At 43.7% G+C, this 25,281-nt stretch overlaps 1 protein-coding gene across 1 annotated transcript in view; it reads right to left on the bottom strand.

Moving 5' to 3' along the window:
- htr2aa (5-hydroxytryptamine (serotonin) receptor 2A, genome duplicate a) overlaps positions 1 to 18,200 on the bottom strand; it is a 232,839-nt gene extending 214,639 nt beyond the window's left edge. Inside the window, exon 1 of the mRNA XM_037686635.1 lies at positions 17,774 to 18,200. Within this exon, the coding sequence (XP_037542563.1) occupies positions 17,774 to 18,200 (427 nt within the window). The remainder of the gene's footprint in view (positions 1 to 17,773) is intronic.
- Positions 18,201 to 25,281: the final 7,081 nt, after the last annotated feature.

Genomic DNA, 25,281 nt, shown 5'->3' with positions numbered 1-25,281 from the left:
GCATGGTCTCTAAAAGACATAATTTAGGACCTATCCGCCTGTTTGGACATTTTGTGGCCGTACGAATGTTAAAAGAGGTGTGAAATATATGTGATGGAGTCTGTGTCATTGAGATGGACGCTGAATGTTGGCGTGGAAAGGTCCGAGTTTTGATCTTGATACAGCATGATTCTGCTTGTGGTGTTCAGAGAGCTGAAAGTAATGTCGATGTGTTCATTTTAAAGCAGAAATTTGTACATCTGTTGTGTAACTAAAGCTGGCATGCTGTGGTAAAACGCTTTATTCTGATTAAACTGTAGCAGAGAAGGGGGTTCTGTCTGACCCGGTTCTGTCTGACCCGGTTCTGCTGTCCGACTCGGTTCTGATTCGTTGAACGAGTCGTGTTTTGAATGGATAAAACGCTGTTTTGAAGCTGAGCGCTGTCTCAGACCACTGTTAAAAGAGCTTTGTTACATTTGTAGCAGTAAATTGTGCATTTTGAAGGTTTAATGGACGATAGTGACCGGAATTTTTCAGGCTAACTGCTAACACTACTAGCTGGAATCACGCGCTGTGATTTGTTGAAAACCGCTGTTTGGGTCGCTCTGATTCGCTGGGAAACGGGTGACGTGTCTGCGTTCACTCCCTCTGATGTCAGATTGTTAAACCCACCCCATTGCTCACGTGTTTATAAAGTCACGTGACCCCGGAAATGAATCTCGGTTCAACCGAAGCCTCCTCGGTGTTTAAAATCACTAAATGAAGCCTGCCACTGTTCCCAAAACTCATGTTTCATGCAAAAAGTCGTGCTTGTTGAAACGGCACCACGTTTAAGCTTTAAATCCGTTCAGAAAATGCTGATTTGACCGTGTTCGACCGTATGCTACGTCTGGCTAACGGCTAACACTGGATGTCAACAAAACAATCCACAGGAAGTTGTCATAGACTCCTGCTGGTATAAATAAGCTTACACCACCACCTGCTGTTGAAAGAGGAGTATAACAGTTTTCCTGAAGGGGGACTGATAATTTCTTCTCATTTTTTTTTCTCTTTTTGTTCATCCAGCCTGGTTTATGAGTGACTGTTTTAAATAGTGAATTTCTGGTATATAGAACTGCTTAAAAAGCGTTTGAAAACTAAAGTTGCTGTGAGACTTTTAGAAAAAATGTAGGTTTATTTAATTTTAAGTGCTTTAGAGTAAATGTACACTGAGAAGCCTGGTTCTTGTATTTGTCGGAAATAAGCACATTAAGTAACACTGCCGGACGGAGGCATTTACTTAAAATATTCATGCATTGGGGTGAATCTTACAATTAAGTGCCCATTCCATTGAATAAGTTGACTTATGACAGTACTATTGAGTGAACCCAGAGCTAAAATAGTGTGTGAAACTCACTGCTCTCTTGAATACAAATATTTACCTGTTAAAATATCTGAAGTTGACAAACTGGTTAACCAGATAAGTGCTAAACAATGAATAACCATGGCAGATGTGACAGAGAAGAATATTGATCCTTGTGTGATGGTTTGGTTAGAGAGAGCGTTGGCACTGCTCACAGAATCCTTAGATCCATATGGTGTACAGGTGGACAGCATGAACTCCAAAGAGTTATTGGAAGAGCTGAACGGTGTTGCAGAGGGTGTGACCTCTACAGCCAGAACAAAATCAAGCTATGATCAGCTGGCTAAGTTAGCACTTTTATTGAGGGCAACGTTTTATAGAGAGGCGAACAGAGCTGACGACCTTGAAATAAGGTTAAACAGCGAAAGAGAGGAGTACCTCAAGTTCATGACACAGTCTAACTTTGATCAGGAGACCCGTGCGAATGAGTTACAACGTGAGAGGGAGCTCTCACAAGCTCAGCTATCGTTACAAGCTCACTCATATGAGGAGAAGATGAAGGAGAGGGAGGTCAAGTACCAAAAATTGTGTTCAGACAACGATGTTCTGAAACAACAGTTGCAACAGACATCAAAAGCTTTGAATGGGTGCAGATTGGAAAAAGAGGCGTTGTTCGAACAAGGAGTGCATTTACAAAGTGAATGTCATACATCACAGGAACGCTTAAAAGCCTGTGAAGCGAAACTAGCCGCTGCAACAAATGAGATGTTTGTAATGAACTATATCTGTTGATATTATTCATAAATTAAACGGGTTCTTTCATTTTTCTGGACTGAGTGATATCGTGCATTGAATCACTGCATAATCTTGCCCCAGCTTACCTCTCTGAGCTTCTTCATCCCTACATACCCTATCGGTCTCTCAGGTCAGCAGATCAGCTGCTCTTGGAGGTACCAAGAACAAGAAGGAAGCTCAGAGGGGACAGGGCTTTCTCTGTCATGGGCCCTAAGTTATGGAACGACTTGCCTTTGCAGGTCAGAGAGTCCCCTTCACTGTCAATTTTTAAAGTTCGTCTTAAAACTCATTTATTCTACTTGGCTTTTAACACCAGCGGGATCTAGTTTTTAAATTTAAATTTTGTATGCTTTTAAAATGTATGTTTTTAACACCAGCAGGATCTAGTTTTAAATTGTATGTTTTTTGTTTTTAAACTGTTTTTTATTTTCACTTTTATTATGTTGTGTTTTAATGTACAGCACTTTGTGTCAGCTATGGTTGTTTTAAGGTGCTTTATAAATAAAGTTGGTATGGTATGGTATGGTATTGAATGATTAAATGTGACGTGAGACGTTAATTTTCTTTGACCCATCAAAATGAACGTGGTCATTTATTAACAGAATCAAAATTTAACATCAAACATTTACATTAATTTGGCAAAATTTATTAAATTAACACATAGCTTAATTAATTTGCTTTACAATTAGGAAACCATACGGCCATGGTTTCCACTTGCAGCTTTTAAACCAACAGACATTTCTGAAAATATCTGGATGATTACTGGCAGATAGAAGAGTTTAAAGATGGGAAATGAAGGAGTTTAAATGGAGAGAGATGGGTGAGGGAATTTGTCTGTTATAACCAGAACAACACGCTCCTTTGGACCCAGCTTAACCCACGGTACACTTCGCAGTTGAAGATCGACTCTTTACCTTTGCAGATGATAGTTCGGCCTCGGTGTAGAGTTCTCTTTCAACTCTTTCCAGCGTCTCCGTATGGATAGCAGAGAACCGTTCAGAGTAGTGACGGTACTTCGTTCGACACCAGCTCACCTCTTGGGTGGGCTCGCATGAGCTGTGAGTCCGTCAGAGGTTCCACTCAGATGTGGAAGATTCCATAATCCCCACGAGACTCGGAACTTTGTTCTGCGTTCTGCGTTCCAAACTGCATTCTGCACTCCGAACTGAACTTTGTTCAGCTTAGTTCCTGTTGTTCTGCTGGAACTAGGAAGTGTTGACCCTTTTAAAGAGGTCAGTTCCGGTTCCTCTGAGAACTTCCTGATTGGTCGAAACGAACCAACAGGGGTGTGGTCTTAGTGATGTAAGAGGTTATTAAAAGTCAAGGAGAAAGATTAGATTGTTTAAGAACAGACAGAAAGATGTTTTGAAGAAATTAGACTTTTTGGAGCCAGTCTCCTCCTATCTGTCTGAAAAAGTTAAACATGACATTTCTTTCCAGTAAACATGTTTTTGACCGAAACTTGACTTTTGACCGACTGACAACTTGCTCATTTCAGACAGAAAATCAAAATGCATAATTACTCTTGTAACAAACATTAACTTGATTTCTACTTTGAATGAGGATTAAAAATCATTAATACTGTTTCACAGTTGATTTAAAATGAGTAGTTCACTTCAACATTTAAAATGGTTTGAACTAAACACACTTTTGATTATCAAGATATTGTAAAATAGTAATGATAATAAAAAAGTGAGTGTTCTTTCAATTGATCAGTGTAGGACACACTTAGAAAGTCTCTGGATGAACTTAATTTTGTGTTTCTGGACTCAAATCAATGAAGTAACAGTTCTTGTCCCAGGAAGGCCCTCAGGGCCAGATTTGACCTGAGGCTTAGTTCACTACATGTGTGACATGGGGCGAAGTGGTCTAGAACTCAAAGACGAACAAGGTCAGAGTCCAGGTCACCTACCACCACCTCTGAAGGATTTTGCTGCACCTCCTGCTCTTAATCCCATTCCGTCACCTCCTCATGAGTCTAGCGACACACCTCCACGTACAATTTTGATTCCTACAATACCGATAAAACAGCCTTTGCTCCCAATTTCGGATTTGCACAAAATTACAAAATATGTCAATCGATTTGAGCCAGGGCCGTTGGGTTCAACTGACACTAAGGCCTATCTGGACAACCTTGACTTCCAATTAAGAAGCTATCCCAACGCTACAGTTGAGGATAGAGTAGGTTTGATCAGGCTCACTTCATCCAGGATGGTGCTTTCCTTCATAGAGCGTCAACCTGATGCCACAAGAAAGGATTACCGCCTGTTATGTGCTGCTCTTATGAAAGAATATTCCCCTTGCACGGGACCTGGCGGGTATCCAGCTGCCGACAAGGTCGTACAAGGTAAGAATGAGCACCCCAGGGCAAATTATTCCAGGATTTTGCAGGCTTATTTTGGTTACAGGAACGAGGCCAACATGGAGGAAGAGGAACCGTTTAAGTACGTGTTCAGCAAAACTATCCACCCTGACATAAGGATGTCAGTGCAAATGATGGCTAATTTCAAAGAGAAATCCATCAGTGAGATAAAAAGTTGTGCTGTGAATGTCTTTGAAGCACGTTCACAGGCCAAAACACCCTTTGAGGTGTACCCAGGTGAGATGATTTCTGCCCAGTCATTAGAATTGGAAGGGACGAGAACTTCGACTCCCCCTCCCAAAAAAGGCGAGAGGAAACGAGGTTTCCCAACAGCCAAACCACAACAGGTGAGTGCCCCCTGGTCCAGACGAGATCCTAAATGGTTTCCCAGGGAACCGGAGGATGGACGATTGTACCAGAAGGGAGGTGAACGCCCTAAGGGTAAAACGTATGGCACCAAAAGTGACCCATACAAACAGGGATCCCACAGGGAACCCCAAAGGGAGGGTACCGTTTCCCCACCACGTCAGGCTGAACAGCCTGAGACGAAAAATAAATAGTAGCAGGTCCAGAAAAAGAACCACAATCCTCTGAGCTCGGACGAGACACACAGGGTGCATTGGTTGTTGGACTTGTTGGATGGTGTTGCCACAGACAAACAACCTAACTGTCAGGATCAGCTGGACAGGAACGAACCCAGTAGTGCAGACAGGACTCAACTCGGCAGATTACAAAAATAGATATGTTTAATGATAAAATAAAAAGGTAACAAAACAATAAGCTGACGTGGCAGCAAAACTTACATGAACTCAGGAAGCTCAGGGAGAAACTCACAAGATGCAGGAAACATGAAGACCCAAACGAATACGACCCGACAAAGGAATAACACAGGACAGGAGGTTTATATACAAGGACAAGACAAGACGTGATTACAAACAGCAGGTGTGACGAGACAAAGGTGGCAACAATTAAACTGACGAGGAAACACTAGGGAAACACAGACACAAACAGAAACAGCAAAAGGTGCCATCCTTACACTAACGCTTTGTTTGGCGATATCATTGCCGATAAGTCAAAGCACACAGACAACACCGTTACTGTTGTCACAGACAGTCACCATGATGCTGTTGTTGTAAACTCTGCAACGCCCTCACCTGAGATGGGGGGGGGGGTACAATCACATGTCATCGACGGTAACCCGTCACAAACTGAAACCTCAGCAGCAGCAATAGCTGTGTTAACGGTTCAGGGTGACACAAACAACAAAGTTGCCGCTGTCTCAGACAGCCACCAGAACCTTGTTGTTACAAACAATGAGAGCCCCTTAACACACAGTGTGGGGGTGATCTCATACATCAATGACGGAAGCCCGTCAAAAGCCGAACTCTCAGGAGCAGCAGCAACTGCACCAACGGTTCGGAAAAACCAGGATTACATAGGTAAACAAAAACGTGTGAAGAAACGTCGGCCAAAACCTACAAGGTTCCTATGTAACCTGATCAGAAAGGGGGTCGCTAATAAAGCTTACCTGTCAATCACACTTGAAGGAGTCCTCACACGTGAAGCCCTACTGGATGGTGGAGCCGACATAACTGTTATGTCAGCTAAACTGTTCGAGGAGCTCAGGACTGCCGCTAACGGTGTTCACAGGGAAATACCTCTCATAGAATGTGCTATAGGACTGCAGGGCCTCTCAGAGACAGGGACAACCCTGACAGCTAGAGCTATGGTTCACATGCAGGTTGGCGAGATGACACTATACCACCCGGTATATGTGTCTATGGTTGACTCATTCCCATTTTTGGTTGGCCAGGATTTTATAAATCGCTTTGACGCAATTGTAGATTATGATACACAGACAATGTGGGCTAGATTGAGCAAACCCCTGCCAATACTCATGCCTCCTGAGACAGTCACAGACTGCCCACCAGCAGGCACTGCAGAAGGCACCGGGGACCTCTCGACAGAGAGCACAGTCCTGGTAAGTTATCCTTCAAAAGCATGTGGAACCGAAAACACCCAACCGGTGAACCCGACTCTGACTGAATTACAAAGCCTCCTCTGTGAGCTGAAACAGTCAGGGCCCACCGGATACTACCGACCGTTGGTAGTTCAAGGTGTAGAGATCCAAGGTTCACACACCAAAGATGCTGTGCTGTCGTCGGGGACAGATAAACCAGCTATCCAGGACGGAGCCGTGGACGGCCCTCAGAGGTCCTTTGACCCCTCCTGGCTGCTCGCAACTCTGCCAGTACAACCTACAGCCGAGGTAATGGCAGTCACACGTGCACAGGCTACAGCCAAGCCAGCTGACAACACGGTCTCTGTACAGCCCGTGCTGACTGACCCAGACATCATCCAACTTTAGAAGTTGGATCCTGCAATAAACTCGATGATCCTGTCTTTGACTGATCCAGAGAAAAACACTCCGCCCGAAGCCAACCTGGATTCCAATCCAGACCTTAAAATCCTCTTTCAGCTGCGCAAACAGCTAAAACTACTCAAGGGTATCCTAACTTTTGCTCATGGACCAATGCCCTCACCCGTGTTCGTGGTCCCCCATGACCACAGGGGGGTGATGTTAGTTCATGCGCATGACCTCCCGTCCGCAGGACACAAGGGAGATAACGCCACGCTGAAAGAATTAAAACAAGTTGCTTATTGGCCTGGAATGAAAGAGGATGTCAAGAACTATATAAAAGGGTGCCTGGTCTGTGGCCAGAGTCAGCCACCCAGACCACTCCACAGAGCACCACTGCAAAGTAGAGGCATTGCATTCCCATGGTCCCACCTCCAGATCGACTGGGTTGGACCACTTCTGTTAATTCTCACCCTCTTGGGAACCATCCAAGGAGGACAAGCCAAGGTGGTGACCTTTGGACCCACCTCTGGCATCATTCTTAGGGACCAACCCGGACTGCTCATCACGAACTGTCATCTTCACACACAGAAGGTCTTCGTCCGTTTCGACCCCTACACTGTTATCAAACAGCACATTGACATCAAAGACGAATGGTTCAACAAACTATGGTATACATTGCTGATCCAAAATGCAAACGAGGAAATCAAACACATTTTGAAGCAGTTACATAAGTTCACTATCACTCAAGAGGAAGTGAGTGGAACCCATAATCGACAGAAACGTAGCATTGTTGGGCTTCTTCTTGTTACCTCCTCTCTCGGATCCTTGTTTAGCCTGGGCTTATCAGCAGTCAACACAGTCAGTATAGCATCCTTGAGACAACATGTGAATGAAATTGAGACGGAGATCCCATGGATTAAAACACAGATGGATCAACAGCAAACACAATTCACACAGGTGACTGTAACGGTAAAAGATACTATCTTAGTATTGAATACTCACACGCAAAAAATTAAGGCCCTTGCAAATATCATTAGTGAACTAAAATGTGACGTAGAAAGGGACTTCGCCATCATACACCTGATAGATAGGATCCTCACGGACACGCTCAGAGACATCAGCTCGTCGGTTGATACTTTAGCCACCGGCAGGATCCCACCCTATCTCGACTCCCTACAGATGGTGAGTGACATCCTTAGTTCAGCCACAAACGAAAAAGTAAGGCCAATCCAGGCTCACCTGGCTTATGCTATCGGTAGCGCGATCCCAATTCACGTCAGGCACAAGGCGCGTGAAGTTGCGTTCGTTATCAACTTACCGATCAACCCTGCAAATGGCATCTACAGACTCAAGGATGTTGTTAATGTTGGAAAATGGCACGGTGATAACCACATCAAAATAAACACCCCTCAGGTGGTTGCTTATCACGATAGTAACCCCACTGTCTATTTAGCTCCACATCTTCAGATGTGTACTCCCACTCATGAGATACATTATCTGTGTCCGAGCAAGCCCTTCATCTGGCACAATGCCGCAGGCATTTGCGGTATTACACCCATTGCGAGAGATTCAAAATGTGCAACAACCATAACACCGCGAAGGCAAGTGACAGCCACTCAGGCGGAAAGAGTCAGTTCACGGTGGATGGTTAACACTCCCCAACAGAAGGCGATCATGGCATATGAACACGCCGAGGCCAATAGACCCTTGGTCTTACCAGATAAGACAATGTGGATCGATGTCCCTCAGGGAACAACCATACACATTGGCGACTTGACGCTCTATCACCTCAACTCGGATCAATGGGAAACAGCTCTAGAAGAACCTGAGTACCTCACAAACATGAGCCTAGTGATGGACCCAGACACCATCGAACAAATCTGATTCGAAGGAACTAAGGTCGTAGAGGTTGAACCAATAGACCAGGTCCTCAGGACCCTCGCATCCGGACCTCGGCATCCGTATCAATCTCTCGCCTACGCGTGGTCCAGGGCCGACACGTTCATCGTGGTTCTAGTCACGCTATTATTCCTCCTGATGATCGGAATGATTGTGTTCCAAATCCGCCGCAATCTCTCCCTTCAGGCCCAACTAGATCGTTGCACAAAACAACTCGCCGACGTAAATCATCGCCTACGAGATCCAAGCGGAAAAACACCCAGGCAGATCAGCGTGATCGAATCTGACAGTCAGAGTGAGTGACGCACCGAAACGTTGTTTTCTAGTTACTTAATCACTACTTTTGTCAATGTTGAAACGTTGTTTTACTGGTTGCTTAGTCACTGTTTTTGTCGATGTTGAGACATCGTTTAATTGGTTTTTGGTATTGTTTCTGAACACCACAAGCAAGAATGAATTTTGTGTGTATTTAAGTTAGAGACTGAGGACTTTAACTATGCCAACATGCAGTTCATTTGTTAAAATTCAATCTTTGCGGAGTCAATGTAGATTAATGCTACCTCAAGTACCATAATCTACATTGGTCTCACGACGCTCAAGCCGAACCTACTCGAACAATCCTATTGGGGGGGGGGGGGGGGGGGGGGCTAGCTAATCCTTCAGTTGAGTCTCGCCATCGACTCCAAAACATTTAGGGGAAAACCAAAAAACCAAACCTCAAGTCGTTCGTCCAAAAGGACAACAGACAATTGAACCAAACTATATTTTGCCATGTAAATCTAACTCAAACCAAGTTAGGAATGGAAAAATAGTTTGGAATGCCCTTCTATAGGTATAAATCCCTATATGAAAATTTTTCAGCATGACCCACCCTTTAAACTGGCAACTTTAGCTGATCTAAACCACGACAGCTTACACACCAGGTGCATATAGGTTAAGGTCTTATGTAAAATCCCACTCATAAGCCCAACTAAAACCACATAAATGCATAACACATAGAACCAGAATTGCACCCACTTGGAACCACCAGCAGCAACCTGCGCTGAAGAGACCTGCAACTCCAACGTGGGTCTACAATCTTCATCCAGTGGTTGCCTCTGCGGTTCAATCAAGGGAACCCCTCTGTATGCTGATCTATCAACACCTCCAATCGTTGTGGATTTATCGTTGTGGATTATATGACTTTTTCCAATGGATTACAGACTTTGTTTCCAAGGGGTTAAAACATTGCTACAATGGAATTACCAACAACAATATGGAATTACCAACAACATTATGGAATTACCAACAACATTGTGGAATTACCTAAACCGTTGTGGGATTACCTTCTTTGACTTTTGTTTTCCTCTTGCTGGATTACATCAAGCTCAAGGGCATTCGGAGGCGCAAGTTCATGTTGGAATTCATCCCCATGGACAGGCTATGATTTCCAAAGGGGGGCTGTAGTGAACTCGGCCTCTGGTCAAAACCTGCCTATGAAGACCTTCATGGGACAGGAACTGTTATTTCATTTATTTGAATCCAGAAATACAAATTAGCTCATCCAGAGACATTCTAATTGTATCCTGAACTAATCAATTGAAAGAACACTCTCTTTTTCATATTATCATTACTATTTTACAATGTCTTGATAATCAAAAGTGTGTTTAGTTCTTACAATTTTTTTAAATGTTGAAATGAACCACTCATTTTAAATAAACTGTGAAACAGTATTAATGATTTTTAATCCTCATTCAAAGTATAAATCAAGTTAAATGTCTATGTTACAAAGTAATTATGCATTTTTGATCTTCTGTCTGAAATGAGAAAGGTGTGATGTTGGTCAAAAGTCGGAGACAGTCGCAAACAAGTTATTGGAATGAACTGTCTTGTTTTTAAACCTCTCAGACAGGAACAAGAGAACTGACATATGTAGTTTTTCTCTCTTCGTCAAAACATTTCTCTGTCTGTTCCTAAACATCTCCGATGTTTTTCTGACTTGTAATGACCCTCTGACATCACTAAAACCACACCCCTGTTGGTTCTTTCAACCAATCAGGACTTCACAAAAGTGACCGGAAGCAGAACTCTTTAAAAGTCGACACCTCCTAGTTCGAGGGCTAGTTCTGAAGTTGGAGTGCCTGGAGAAAGTTCTGAAGTGCTGGAGTTAGTTGGGAGTTCTTCCGAGTCTAGTTGGGATTATGGAGCCTTCCACATCTGAGTGGAACCTCTGACGGACTCACAGCTCATGTGAGTCCACCCGGCGAATGCCCTATAACTTCTGAGGAAGTTTGTTCTGTGGAACAGATTATCTCACGACTTCTGCCGAGTCGTAGCCGCCCTGAGGAGACGCTGAAAGGTAGCGTGCCAGGGACCTCTTGACCACAGCTGATTCATCCTCTGCCAAGGTAAAGAGTCGTCACAAGCTTCACTACCAGTGTGCCGCGGGCGAACTGCGCTTGAAAGGAACGTGTTGTTCTGGTCTACAGACATACATCCTCATCCATCCATTTTCTCTCCATTTAAACTCCTTCATTTCCCATCTTCAAACTTCTATCTTGCCAGTAATTAATCCAGATATCTTTAGAAATGTCTGTTGTTTTTATTAAGTAAAACGTGCCAAGTTTTATTAATCAGAGCCGATAGCATAATCAAGTGTACAATGTTTTGATGTTAAATTTTGATTCTGTTAATAAATGACCACATTCATTTTGATGGGTCAAAGAAAATTAACGTCTCATGTCACTGATTAGACCATCTCTAACACAGTACCTCTGTCACATATCTGTCAAGTAGCTCGAAAAAGTGAGAACCCGTTATTAAAAATTGACTGTAGTGGAGCTCTGAAGCTAACTGAAGCTAAATGAAGCTAACCTAGCCTTAGCATACTATATCTGGTGGCCCGGACGTGGTCTCTAAAGAGCTTCTCGTGACACGCATGGTCTCTAAAAGACATAATTTAGGACCTATCCGCCTGTTTGGATATTTTGTGGCCGTACGAATGTTAAAAGAGGTGTGAAATATATGTGATGGAGTCTGTGTCATTGAGATGGACGCTGAATGTTGGCGTGGAAAGGTCCGAGTTTTGATCTTGATACAGCATGATTCTGCTTATGGTGTTCAGAGAGCTGAAAGTAAGTAAAAATTGACTGTAGTGGAGCTCTGAAGCTAACTGAAGCTAACCTAGCCTTAGCATACTACAAATCAATTTTGAAGATATTATTGCGCTTAAAAGAAGAGATTATAGGGAAAGCTTACATTGAAAGTGAATTAACTTTAAACGATTAAGAGTAAATTAATTAGTGTTACTGACTAAAAAAATGAAGGCAATCAATGGTCAAAAGGTCAAGTTCATAGCTTAAGGTTTGTGCATCAAGTCACCACAGGAAGTGGAAGTCTGAACAGATGGCCAGGCCAGAAAGAGGAAAAAGAAGAAGTTATCGGTAGAAAAAGAGGAAGTTATCTGCAGAAAACAGGAACAAGTTACCTTAAGTGAAGAGGCTCTCTCAGAAAAAGAGGAAGCTCTCTGCAGAAAAACAGGAAAACAGACCGAGTGGCAGTCAAAGATAATTTTAACAATGACAGTGATGTTGAACATGTGATCTGACATTGTAGAATAGTCTGTATCCAGGGATGTTGCTATGCAGAAATTACACAATGAGCAGACAAATGTATAAAAAGTCTTAGCATTAACGATCGGGGCTGAAGCACTTGCAGAGCTTTAAAGGACAGTTCATTGACACGTTCAGTAACTAAAGGGAACTTGAAGATCTGAAGTGAATAAGATTTTTTCTCAGCTCAGCCTGGACCTGAAAGCCAACTCAAGTTTCCAAAATTTGATTTTATTGAATGTAGTATGAAATATTCTCCAAAAGCAACTGAGGGATGATTGTCACAAGCTTCATCAGTCAAGGATCCCCTTGACAAGGGTCTTCGAGAAGAGATGGTATGATGCATATTAACAGCTGTCCTAAAATAAAATTAAATAATCAAAATCACTTATTTATGTACACCAGTAAAACGTTAGGACTCTTGACAACATTTTGAGTTATGGGGATTTACGTGTTATATTAAATTTGGTATTTTTAAGGTCTTAATACATTTTAGGAGAGTTTCCCCAATTTTTGCTGCATTATGGGACTCTGAAGTTGCCTTTGTATTTTTAGATTTTTCTCCCTTTTGTTCGATGGAGTTCATGAACACACTTTAGATTTTGACTTATTTGACTTTTCCAACTAAACTTAATTTTTGATATTTCACTCCAGAGGATTCTGGGAACACGAGGTAAACTCTAGATGCCAACTGATGGCTCATCGAGTCCAATAATGATCTTGGGTTTCTGAGTGTTCTCTGGGTTCTCGGAGGAGAAAGGCTTCCCCTGAACCTAATCACCTTTAGGGATGGGGCAGATTCGATCCAGTATTGGTATCGGCCTCCGATACCAGCATAATTTACGTATCTGATTTTCCGATCCTCCTGCCGATATTTCCGATCCATGATGCAAGTTGGCTTCAAACTATGGAATGGATTTCCTGAACGGCGGCGTGTCTCATGAGCCCAGAGTAATAAGACCCACCTCACATTCAGGAAATCCAGTTCATAGTTTGCAGCCAGCTACAACGTGAGGGCTGAGTTAGTAGCACTGTGGCTAACAGCTGACCAACTTTTCATCTAAACATGTCCGCTGTGTGGAAGTATTTTACACTAGAAACACCTCAAAACAAGACAGCATCGTACAATGTCTGCAGAGCCATAGCGCCACATTAAACCACGCTAAAGTTAGTTTTACGATGGACATTCGAGCTCCGTGGCTTCAGCGGGGCAGTACTCTTTGGTCAAACCGAAAAAGGCGACTCGACACCGGCCAGCCGCGTCCAATCTGCCCCGCTCAGTCTGCCCGTCTCTGAGGAGGGACAGACTGAGCGCGGCTGCCCCAAATCAGGCTGCCTGCTTTGGATTGAACAAGAAGACGACATCGCTGAAGCCACGGAGCTCAAATGTTTACAGAGAAGTTGCTAAACCTCATCATAATTAATGATCAACCACTATCAGTTGTAGAAAATGAAGGATTTCACAGCTTGATACTTGCATTCAAGATATAGTTTACCCTCCAGGAGATATTTATCAGTACAACAGTAGACAATCATAAAAAAAACATGATTTGAAAATTATATATATTAAAAACATAAACAGCTACATTATAAAGTGATGTAAAATACTAAAAACAGGAACATGTCTGTTGGTTTATGCCATGAACTTAACAGATGTTTGAAGCCATTTAACATTTAATTTAATTCATTTATTCATTCATTTAAATGAAACAAGATTTTAAAAAAATCATAAAAAAGAAAACATTAAATGAAAAGAGTGCAGAAAGAAGAAAAACATTATTATATCTGCCCCTTATAAAATATAAAACAACTTTAAACAATCACTTAAATTAATCACTTTAATATCCACTTTAAAGCTAGGAATAAAAAGGAACATGTTTTGGGTTAACATAATTTAATTCTAACCTTAAAACTTATCCAACATTAATAAAACTTACCTCAAGTTGCCTTTTTGGACATGCATGCATATATTTGTAAAAATTGTACTTGAGAGGAGATTATTACAGCCTCATATAAAATCAATGATGATCATGATATCGGAACTGGATCGTATCGGCCGATACTCAGTTCTAGGTATCGGGATCGGCATTTAAAAAAGTGGATCGGTGCATCCCTAATCACCTTACCTTACTTTGGCTCAACAGAGTGAGGATTAATATATTTCTATTTTTCCTCAATGAGCTTATGGATTTATAATTTTCTGTTTTTGCTCATCAGAGTTTTACGGATTTTTAATTCTTTGGTTCAGCTCATCGGAGCAAAGGAATTGCAACACGATTGGACTGTTTGGCCCCTCAGACATCAACCAACAATCAACAGTAATACCTTTCAAGTAACAAGTGGACTTTTGACTACTGACTTTGCTATGTAACCGAATAATCACTGTATGGATTTCTGCTATAATGTTGTTCCTCTGCAAATCATCAATTAAATGCCAAGCATGAGATATTAACAAAGTTTGGGATCATGATTGTCACAGTCTCATGTTCATGGATTTAAGAAGCTCGGTCCAATTCTAACAAAATAGGGAGGTTTTAAATGGTTTACTCAGCTGTAAATATTGACAACATCCTACAATCCTATTCCTGGATTCTAAAAAGAACCAGATCATTAAGAATTGCCGTCCTACAATGAAGGTGAACGACCATTAATGTGAGTTTTTCTGTGGACGACGATCCAACTCTGGCTGCTAGGTTGGGCAAGCCACAGGGTGAGATAAGGGTGTGGCTCACAGATGGAGGTCGTCAACAAATCTGGGTGAGTCACCTTCAACACAGCCTAAGTTGAATTAAATTCACTCTGGGTAATACTCAAGTGTTTAGTCTTAGTTCGTTATACCCCTTAGAGGGGAGGCTGCAGTGGGGTTTAGCCATAACTCAGGTGGTAGCTCCATTGGGTAGACTGAGAACCTCTAACCACAACTGTGCAGACTAAAAATGTTCTATTAAATATATAATGGACTGTACTTAGATAGCACCTTTCTTTCTGATAAAGACAATCAAAGCTCTTTACACTACAATCTGTCCTCATTTACCCATTCATACAGCACTCTACTAGATCTCTATAAAACTAATTGAGCAAATCATTCTAAAGAGACTAATCAGAGCTTTATCACATTCATACACTGATGGGACACACATCAGAGGCAATGAGGGGTTCAGTGTCTTGCCCAGGGACACTTGGGCATGTGACTGCTGGTGGATTCGAACCCCCAACTCTTGCATTGGAGGACGACTGCTCTAACCACTCAGACACAGTCGTAAAGTAAAGTTCATAAATATAATAAAGTGGAAAAACCCTGAATTATGTTTCAGAGAGCCAGTTTTTGCTACATTTCCTAACACCATCCCGATCTGACAGATGGCTTTCACGTAACGTCAAAGTGTTGAGAAAGTACATATCAGTCCTGAATAAATGCTTGAGGTGTTAGCAGTGATACCTGACACATTTTACAAATTAGTAAAATTTTCTAGTGGGAACTCTTTTTTTTTTTTTTTGACAAAATGAAAAACATTTGGACGGCACAGTGGTGAACTTGGTAGAGGTGTTGCCTCTCAGGAAGTAGGTCACCACAGTTCAAATCCCGGCCGGGGATCTTTCTGGGTCTAGTCTGCATTTTCTCTCCATGCTGCGTGGGTTTTATCAGGGTACTCCAGTTTCCTCTTGCAGACCAAAAACATGCATGTTAGACTGATTGGTAACTCAAATTGTCCCTAGTTGTGAGTGAGAGAGTGAATAGTTGTTTGTCTTGTTTGTCTCTATGTGTCCCTGTGATGGACTGGAGTCCAGTCCAGGTATTGCTGTGATGGACTGGAGATCTGTCCAGGGTGTCCCCCACCTCTTACCCAGCAATAGCAGGATATGGGCACCATTGAATCCTCAACCCAAAAAGGAAGAAGTGGGTAAAAGATAATGGATGGATGGAAACCATTCATGAACTGCCTTCACATCTGGAGCCTCATGTGAAGTAATTAGACAACCGATGTATGCTTGTGGGCAAGCTGTTAGTAAGTTTCAATTACTGTACTTAACGCTTTCTATGTACCCTCTCACCTGTGTGTGCCTACAATCCAAAACAACTTGATTAAATGCCTTGATATGTAAAAGTCCTGCAAATAATTTTTTTAGCATAAAGAGAATCAAATATTAATAATACCTTAGCAAACTAAAGTAGTAATAAGCCAGCAATACAATAGATCACTCAAAGCTGTGCAGCCAGCAGTCTATACCTTGATCCCTTTATAAAGATGTGCCTCCTTCTATCTCCACTAACCATTAGTGAGTGTGTGCTGGGTAACAATATGTTTGTTTTTCTGTGCTATGAGAGAAATGAGCAAATCATAGAATAACTGGCTAGTAAATCCATCTTTAAAAGAAGAAAACATGTGATATATTAACACAGAGAAGCAATATCCTGATGCATGCTCAAGAGATGTTGACAGAGACAGAGAAGCAATATTACACTTATATTTGATCAAACGATTATATGCTAACAAATGTCCCAGCCTGGGCAGAGAATGGGTCAGTTTTGGCGGAAGTAAAGAAGCTGAAATTTGTTTTTGTGAGGTTCATATGCACAGAGAACTTGGAGGTGATATGGTACTTGTGGTGAGCGCGAGTTTGGCTTTGGAGGATCAATATGGCACCCAACAGAACTGTAATCCATTGTCCTAGGCCTTTATACTCTTATCATGGCTCAAAATTGACTGCTAGTACTAACAATATATAAAGAAGCTGTAGGAGAGCTTTTATAGGTTGCACTGAGTCTTTTCATTCATCTTCAGGTTTAGCCTTTGTTTGGTTTCTATTTAAGCCAAACACATCGCTGCCAATGGTAAATGGTAAATGGACAGTACTTATATAGCGCCTTTCTATCTTTTCAAGACACTTAAAGCTCTTTACACTACAATCTGTGCCCTCATTTACCCATTCATACAGCACTCTAACTATACAAAGCTACTTGAACAAATCATTCTAAAGAGCCTAATCAGTGCTTTATCACATTCATGCACCAATGGGACACACATCAGAGGCTAAGGGGTTCAGTGTCTTGCCCAGGGACACTTCAACATGTGACTGCTGGTGGATCCGAACCCCCAACTCTTGCATTGGAGGACAACAGCTCTAAACACTCAGCCACAGCCGCCCCAATCACAGATCTGACCACTTCCATTACTGCTGCTTTCCATCTGTGCTCCACCACCACTGCAGTCATGCACATGTCAATCACAGTGTCTTAACAGTAAGCACACTGTAAAACTGATCCAAACCAAATCATCTAAAAAACAAGTACAACATTCAACATGCAGGCAGGTATGGTTTGCTTAGCCATAAAACAAATTAATCAAAAACAGAAAAAAAAAACTGGGAAGCTTGTTGGAATCAGCAAGCTTCCCACAGTCTGTGACACACCAAATGTCACCAAAATGAACCCCATTGCTTACCGTAGAGGATGGTCACCATGGAAACTGGCATGACCAAGATGCCTAGAAGCATGTCAGCCACTGCCAGTGACATCAAGAAATAGTTTGTGGCATTTTGCAGCTTTTTCTCCAGGGAAACCGCCAGGATCACCAGGATGTTGCCCATGACTGTGACGGCGATGACGACTAAAATCAGCAGCGCTGGCCAGTTCTTTTCCACTGGAGACTCAAAACGGGGACAGAGAGACCACGCATGTCCTGCAGCATTATAGTGGGAGATATTCACAGGATGCGTGTTGATGCCGTTGTGTGTCACTTCGGTCCTGTGACATCTAAAGTTTGTTGCGTTATCTGGTCCAGGTGAAGGCCTGGGGTTAGAATCCAAAGTGGTGACAATCCTGACAGTGTTGAAGATCAGCTCTGACATGTTTCCACCATTCAGGTTCATGGTGTCAGTTCTGTTTAAAAGCCTAAAAACTTCTGCTTTGATAGGTTAGGATGGAGTAAGATAATGACAGTGTTGATAGAAATGAATTGGCTTTTTATTCAGAGGATTAGGGTAAACGACAATATGTCCCTCGAGTTTTAATTGTTATTCAAATAGAACGTGCCTGTTTCAATGCCTCGGAGGGAGCTAAAACCTTGAAATGTCTGTCAGGATCAACTGATGATCCTCCACACGGTAAAGCAAAAATAGAGGATGGCTGAATTCAGTGAAATGAAAGAATCTGTTTGATCTCAAAGCACACCGGTGTGCAGAAAAATTAAAATGCTTGATTAATTCCAGCACTGTCTGTGTCGTGACCCTGGATCAACAACAACAAAAAGAAAGAGAGCAAATGAGAGTAAAAATGCTCCAGTTACTCAAAATATCCAAAACCAAACATTGAACTGATTGTGACTCATGTTTTCAACGAAACAAAAAAAGAGAAGAACAGAATCACATCTTCCGATTATAGAATCCCTTTGAAGGATGAGAGATGTCAATCCTTGAAGTTTGGGCTTGTCAGAGCAGCTCTCATGTTAAAAATATTGAATCTATGTGAAGACTGTGACGTTAAAAATCAGAAATTCAAGCCCTACTTGAAGCAGCTTTCAGTCAACTTTGCTTAGGTTTGTTTCTCAACCTTTACGAAGTGATTTTATACAAGACGAGGTGAAAAAATTAAAAAAACTTCTGAAACTTGATCTGGAAGAATTAAATAATACTCTGACAAAAAAAAAAAAAAAAAAAAATCCAGTAAATTTAAAGTTTAAAATTTCTTGTAAAAATCAGACCTTTACAAGTATAATTCCAGTGAGTGTGTTGTCAGATTAATATAGAGATCTCTGTCTGTTCGAGGCTTCTTACCTCAACTTATTCCAACACCTGTGAGGCTGAGTGTGCAGCTGACAAACAGTGATTTGATCTGACATGTCCACGTGTCAATAACTTCCTCTCTCCTTTTTTCTTTTCCTTCAAACCCTCATGTCAGTCTAGCAAGAAGAAACTCCTGACTCATAAAAGAAACATCCCATTGTTTCTTTTAACAAAACACCATGTCAGCCTTCTGGATATCTCATATATTAATTTTTCCCCTCTTTTCCTGCTTACACGAAGTCCTCAGTAGAAAACGTCAGTCACTATTCATCCACATCTTCCAAAAACAGAACGTTCCTTCACAAATCTTCACCTGTTCCACATGGTATATTCCCCAGGTCCTGTCACTTTCCAGAAATAACTCAAAGAGGAGGAGAAGAGGAGAAACCCCCTGTCTCTTTGAAAACCATCAGCAGACTGAAGAGGTTTCATGTGCAGCTCTTCAGAAGAGTGTCAAGTTGTTAGTCTTTAACGGTGGCCGGGAGCTTCTCAGCTTGTTCTCTCCACACGCTGCTTTTCACAGGCTGCCTCTCTTTCTCTCTGTGGGGTTGTCCTGCTCTCTCTCCCTTGCTCTCTCCCCCTTGCTCCCCCCCCCCCCTCTCTCTCACTGTTTCTACTCAAGGTCTCTCTCCCTTCTATAGTATTGGCTGGCTTGCTTTCTCTCAAGTGTCTCTTGCTCTCATATTGCATCCTTTACAGAATCTGTAGGTCCTGATGCTCAGTTCATGTTTAGTTTAAAAATCCCCACTAGCAGGATCACATTTACATATATTGAGACTTAAGCTGTGGATTAACTATCACAGTTAATAGTAAGAAAAGTGCAAAGTTAAAAAATGGCTTGTCGTTTATATGCAATCCTTTACTTTCATCATTTGTTCTGACCTTATATAGAAATTACTGTTATTATTTACTGCACATGGAGGTAGTTGGAGTAAAGACAAGGTGAGCTGGAGGAGGATGACTCGCTGTGAAGACCCCTGAAGAGGGAAAAGCTGAAATAAGAAGGTTTAATGAAAACATATATAAATGCAACATTTTGTTTTTGCTCCTATTTTTCATGACTTGAACTCAAACATTGTTTCTATGTACACAATAAGCTTTTCTCTGTCAAATATTTTTCACTAATTTGTGTAAATCTGTATTAGTGAGCACTTCTCCTTTGCTGAAATAATCCATCCATTTCACAGGTGTGGCACATCAAGATGCTGATTAGACAGCAATATTGTTGCACAGGTGTACCATAGACTGACCACAACAAAAGGCCACTCTAAAATGTGCAGTTTAACTGTATGGGGGGTCCTAGTGGTCAGAAAACCAGTCAGTCTGATGTGACCACTGTGTGCCTCATGCAGTGCAACACATCTCCTTCACACAGAGTTCATGAGGTTGTTGACTGTGGTCTGTGGAACGGTGGTCCACTCCTCTTGAACGTGCAAACCTTATAACAACCACTCTCCTTCTGGCTGATTTTTACATCATATAAAGGTCATCATCTGATTGAAGTGAGTGCACCAGAGTGTAAAATCTAAAATCTATTAACTTAAACTGATGAGCATTCAAAAGAGATTCTGTTACTGCAATGCTCGGCTCTTTACATAAGCTCCTTGTGAAATCTAGAATAATAATACCCCGATTCATGCTCAATGTTGTCATTGTTTACTGTTATTGTTGTCTGTACTTAATATGTTCTATTTCATTCCTCCTGTCCGCCAGAGGGCGGTGCTGAAAGCACTGAATGTTCCCTTCGCGCATGCGCTGTTCGAGTAATAATACCAATGGAGTCACAGGTGTGACACGGATGACCAATCAGAGGCTATATAGCCCGACGTCATCCGCTGCTCTGCTCCTATTTTCTTCTCGCGCGCGGTTCAATTCAGGGCTTCAGCCCTTTGGACCTTTTCTGAACTTTTTACCATCGTCGGAAGCCCAACTGCCCGTCTGCGGGAGTAGCGTGTTCGCCCTCCTAGGGCTGCGACGGTTTAACCCTGTTCAAAGGTATTTCTGCTGTTTCGTTGGGGACTACGGCGGTTTCCACCTCTCCCAACTTACAGCGTCTGACTACTATGTGTGTGATTCAACACCGGTGAGTAGTTTTCCTTATATTTCGCCGTTGGTTAGCGGTAGAGTTCGCTCCGCTCACGCTTGTTGGGAGACCTCCAACCGTGTGGTCGGCTGGACTGTGCTTCAACGTTGTTTATGACTACTATGTGTGTGATTTAACACTGGTGAGTAGTGTTTTTTTGCTTATTTGCTATTGGTTAGCGGTAGCGTTCGCTCCGCTCCTGTTTACTGGAGGCCTCCAACCGCATGGTCAGTTGGACTGTGGGTAGTTGCCACTCTGACCCATGGTTACCGACTACAGTTCCGACGGCGGCCTCATATCTCATGCTGGGTCAAGATGACTGTAATCGCTGACCCGGTGAAAGCTCGAGCACTAGACCAGGAATTTTCCGCCCTCCTGGCCAAGGGCGCAATAGAGGCAGTGGACCCTCTGCAACAATCCAGAGGCTATTACTCGACTTACTTCCTTGTGCAAAAGAGGATGGGCAGGTTTCGTCCCATATTAGACCTGAGGGGACTCAACCAGTACCTAAGGGAGCTACCCTTCCACATGCTCACAACAGCAGAAGTCCTTCAAGCTGCCATGAGGGAAGAATGGTTCACGTCTGTAGACCTGAAGGATGCATATTTTCATGTGCCTATTGCGGCAGAACATTGCCGCTTTCTCAGGTTTGCCTATTGGGGTCACCACTGGCAGTTCCGGGTACTCCCATTCGGGCTCTCTCTCTCTCTCCAAAGGTGTTCACTCGGTGCATGAAGGCAGCCCTCTCTCCTCTGCAGACCTGCGAAGTGAAGATTCTGCCGTACTTAGACGATTGGCTTCTCTGCGCCCCGTCTCAGGCCTGTGCCTTTCACGACACAAACCGCCTACTCGCTCATATGTCCCAGTTGGGCCTCAACGTCATCCTGGAGAAGAGCTGCCTGATCCCTTCCCAGACAACCACCTTTCTTGGGGTGGTTCTGGATTCATCTTCCATGAGAGCTCGCCCATTCGCTCAAAGGGTGGCCGGCATACTCCAGCTGGTCAATCAGTTCAGGCTGGGCAGGCAGCTCCCCTATGTTGCCTTCCTGCAACTACTCGGAAAGCTGACATCAGTCACTCGGGTGGTGCCCTTAGGCCTGCTGTCACTTCGCCCCTTGCAGAGGTGGCTCAACAGCTTTCGCCTGGATGCCAGGCTGCACAGGCATCGCAAGCTCGCAGTGACGTGGTCATGTCTTCATGCCTTGACTCCATGGAGGGACGAAGATTATTTGTCCAGGGGTGTCCCCATGGGAGTGGTAGTGTGTCGCAGGGAAGTGGTCACGACAGATGCCAGCTCCATGGGATGGGGGTCTGTGTGGCAACGCAGAGCGGTTCAGGGCTGCTGGGGTCAAAGGGACCACTCCAAGCATATAAATGTGCTGGAGCTGCGTGCAGTGCACTTGGCACTCAGGCACTTCCTGCCTCACCTGGAAGGGAGGCATGTTCTTGTTCGGTCAGACAACACCTCTGTTGTCTACAACATCAACCATCGGGGGGGCACCAGGTCAGCACAACTTCTGAGAGTGTCCGGAGAGCTCCTGGAATGGGCCTCTCCTCACCTGTCCACCCTGCGGGCAGCGTACTTGCCAGGGCGACACAATCAGGTCGCAGATTTTCTCTCCCACCAAGAGTCCCCTCTGGGAGAGTGGTCCCTCCACAACGACATAGTGCTAATGATCTGGGAACGTTTTGGTCAGGCAGAGATAGGCCTGTTTGCAACGGAAGAGTCGACTCAGTGTCCCCTATGGTACTCTCTTACGGGGGCGTTGGGGGCGCTAGGCCAGGACGCACTGGCTCATCCTTGGCCAAGGGTCCTTCTATATGCCTTTCCACCCCTTTCTCTAATTTGGCCAACCCTTCAGAGAGTCCTCGAGGAGGGCCACAGGATGCTGCTGGTGGCTCCGTACTGGCCAGCGCAACCATGGTTCCCACTGCTACCAAGTCTGTCAGGGCGTCCCATGGTGTCTTCCAACAAGAAGGGACTTGCTGTCTCAGTTGGGGGGACTTATATGGCACCCCAATCCTCAACGTCTTCGGCTGTGGGTGTGGCCACTGCAAGGCTAGGACAGCAGCTGACTGGAGTTTCGAGCCCCGTCAGATGCACCATATTGGGCGCCAGGGCACCCTCTACTCGTCAGCAGTACGAAAACAGGTGGCGCCTGTTTTCTCAATGGTGTTCTGATCACAACAAGGATCCAGTCTCCTGTACAGTACCCACCATTCTGGAGTTTCTCCAGTCTCTACTTGGTAAGGGTTACTGTCCTTCGACGCTTAAAGTTTATGTAGCGGCAATATCATCTAATCACGCTGGCATTGATGGCTGTACGGTAGGGAGCCATAATGTAGTCTCTTTTTCTGCGTGTTGCCCGTAGGTCACACCCGCCGACAGCCCCACGAGCACCAGGTTGGGACCTTCCCTTGGTTCTCGAAGCTCTGTGCCGTCCTCCTTTCGAGCCTCTGACGCAGGTGGACCTCAAGTGGCTTTCATGCAAGACGGCTTTTTTGTTGGCTATTACCTCAACAAAGAGGTTCAGCGAGCTACATGCTCTCTGTCAGCCCCTCATGTCTCAGGTGGGGCCCTGAGGGCTCGTGTGTTACCTTGTGGCCAAACATTGCATTTGTACCAAAGGTGTTATCTCACTCTCACTCTAACCAACCGTTGAGGCTGGCATGTTTTCAGCCTGCGCCTGGTGAGGGGTCTGCATTATTGTGCCCGGTGAGGGCACTGGAGGCATACGTTACAGCTACTGCCGTGATAAGACATTCAGACCAGCTGTTTGTGTGTTATGGAGGCCCTAGGTTAGGCTGTCCTCTTTCCAAACAGCGCCTCTCCCACTGGATCGTGGACGTCATCTGCCACGCCTATGCTGCAGGGTCCGGCCCCCTGCCGGTCGGCTTTAAGGCTCACTCTACCAGGAGCGTCTCCGCTTCTTGGGCTGCCCTGAGAGGGGTTCCGCTGGAAGCAATATTTGCTGCTGCATCATGGGCTTCCCCAAGCACGTTCACCAGATTTTATAGAGTTAACGTGGCCACCCCTCATCCCCTGGGCCAGGTTCTTCTACAAGGGTCCTCTGGGCCTCCTCAGTGAGGTAGGTGTTTAGGATTCCTTATGACATCGTTGGTATTAGTCATTCAGTGCTTTCAGCACCGCCCTCTGGTGGTCAGGAGGGTTGAAATAGAACGAAAGTTACGTATGTAACTACGGTTCTATGAATCCCGGATGACCGCCAGAGCTTCTCCGTCACTCAGAATCCTTGCGTTCCATGAGAAGATTCTGTAGGAGCAGAGCAGCGGATGACGTCGGGCTATATAGCCTCTGATTGGTCATCCGTGTCACACCTGTGACTCCGTTGGTATTATTACTCGAACAGCGCATGCGTGAAGGGAACATTCAGTGCTTTCAGCACCGCCCTCTGGCGGTCATCCGGGATTCATAGAACCGTAGTTACATACGTAACTTTCGTTCTGTCTGGAACAGGTCCCTCTTGTAGATGAAGCCTCGTGGCTCAATGAAACTAAACTGTATAAATAATGGTTAAATGAAAAAGTAAAATAAAATCCAGGTAGAAAATCCAACAAAGTTAAGTCAGGTCCTCTGGACGGTTTCTTTTTGTTGAAAGGTTTCGTCTTTCATCCAAAATACTTCATCAGACCAAAGAGCCACAACAAACTCAGTCTTATAATATCACCTTCACATAGTGGGTCGATCAATTTGATGGTTTCTGAGATGGTTTCTGGAGTCTGTCCTCTCCCCTGCCGACTCTTTTGAGGCAGTCATGACCAAAGTGTTTCAAAACCCAAATTCCTAAAAGTAGCCATGGCTGCCTCAGACGAGTCAGCGGGGGAGAGGGCAGACTCCAGAAGCCACCTGAGCACCATCAAACTGGTTGCTCCACTATGTGAAGGTGCCGTTTACACGACTGAGTTTAGTGTGACTCCTTGGTCTGATGAAGGCTTTTGGATGAAAGATGAAACACTTCAACAAAAAGAAACCATCCAGAGAACTCAACTTCACTTTGTTGGACTAGAAAAATAATGAATTAATATATATGTATACATATATATATATATATATATATATATATA

The sequence above is a fragment of the Nematolebias whitei genome, chromosome 13, assembly GCF_014905685.2.
Source record: "Nematolebias whitei isolate Nwh7 chromosome 13, NemWhi1, whole genome shotgun sequence".
Lineage (NCBI taxonomy): Eukaryota > Metazoa > Chordata > Actinopteri > Cyprinodontiformes > Rivulidae > Nematolebias > Nematolebias whitei.
Note: the sequence above shows the minus strand (reverse complement) of the source record. Positions and strands in the feature narration are given on the sequence as shown.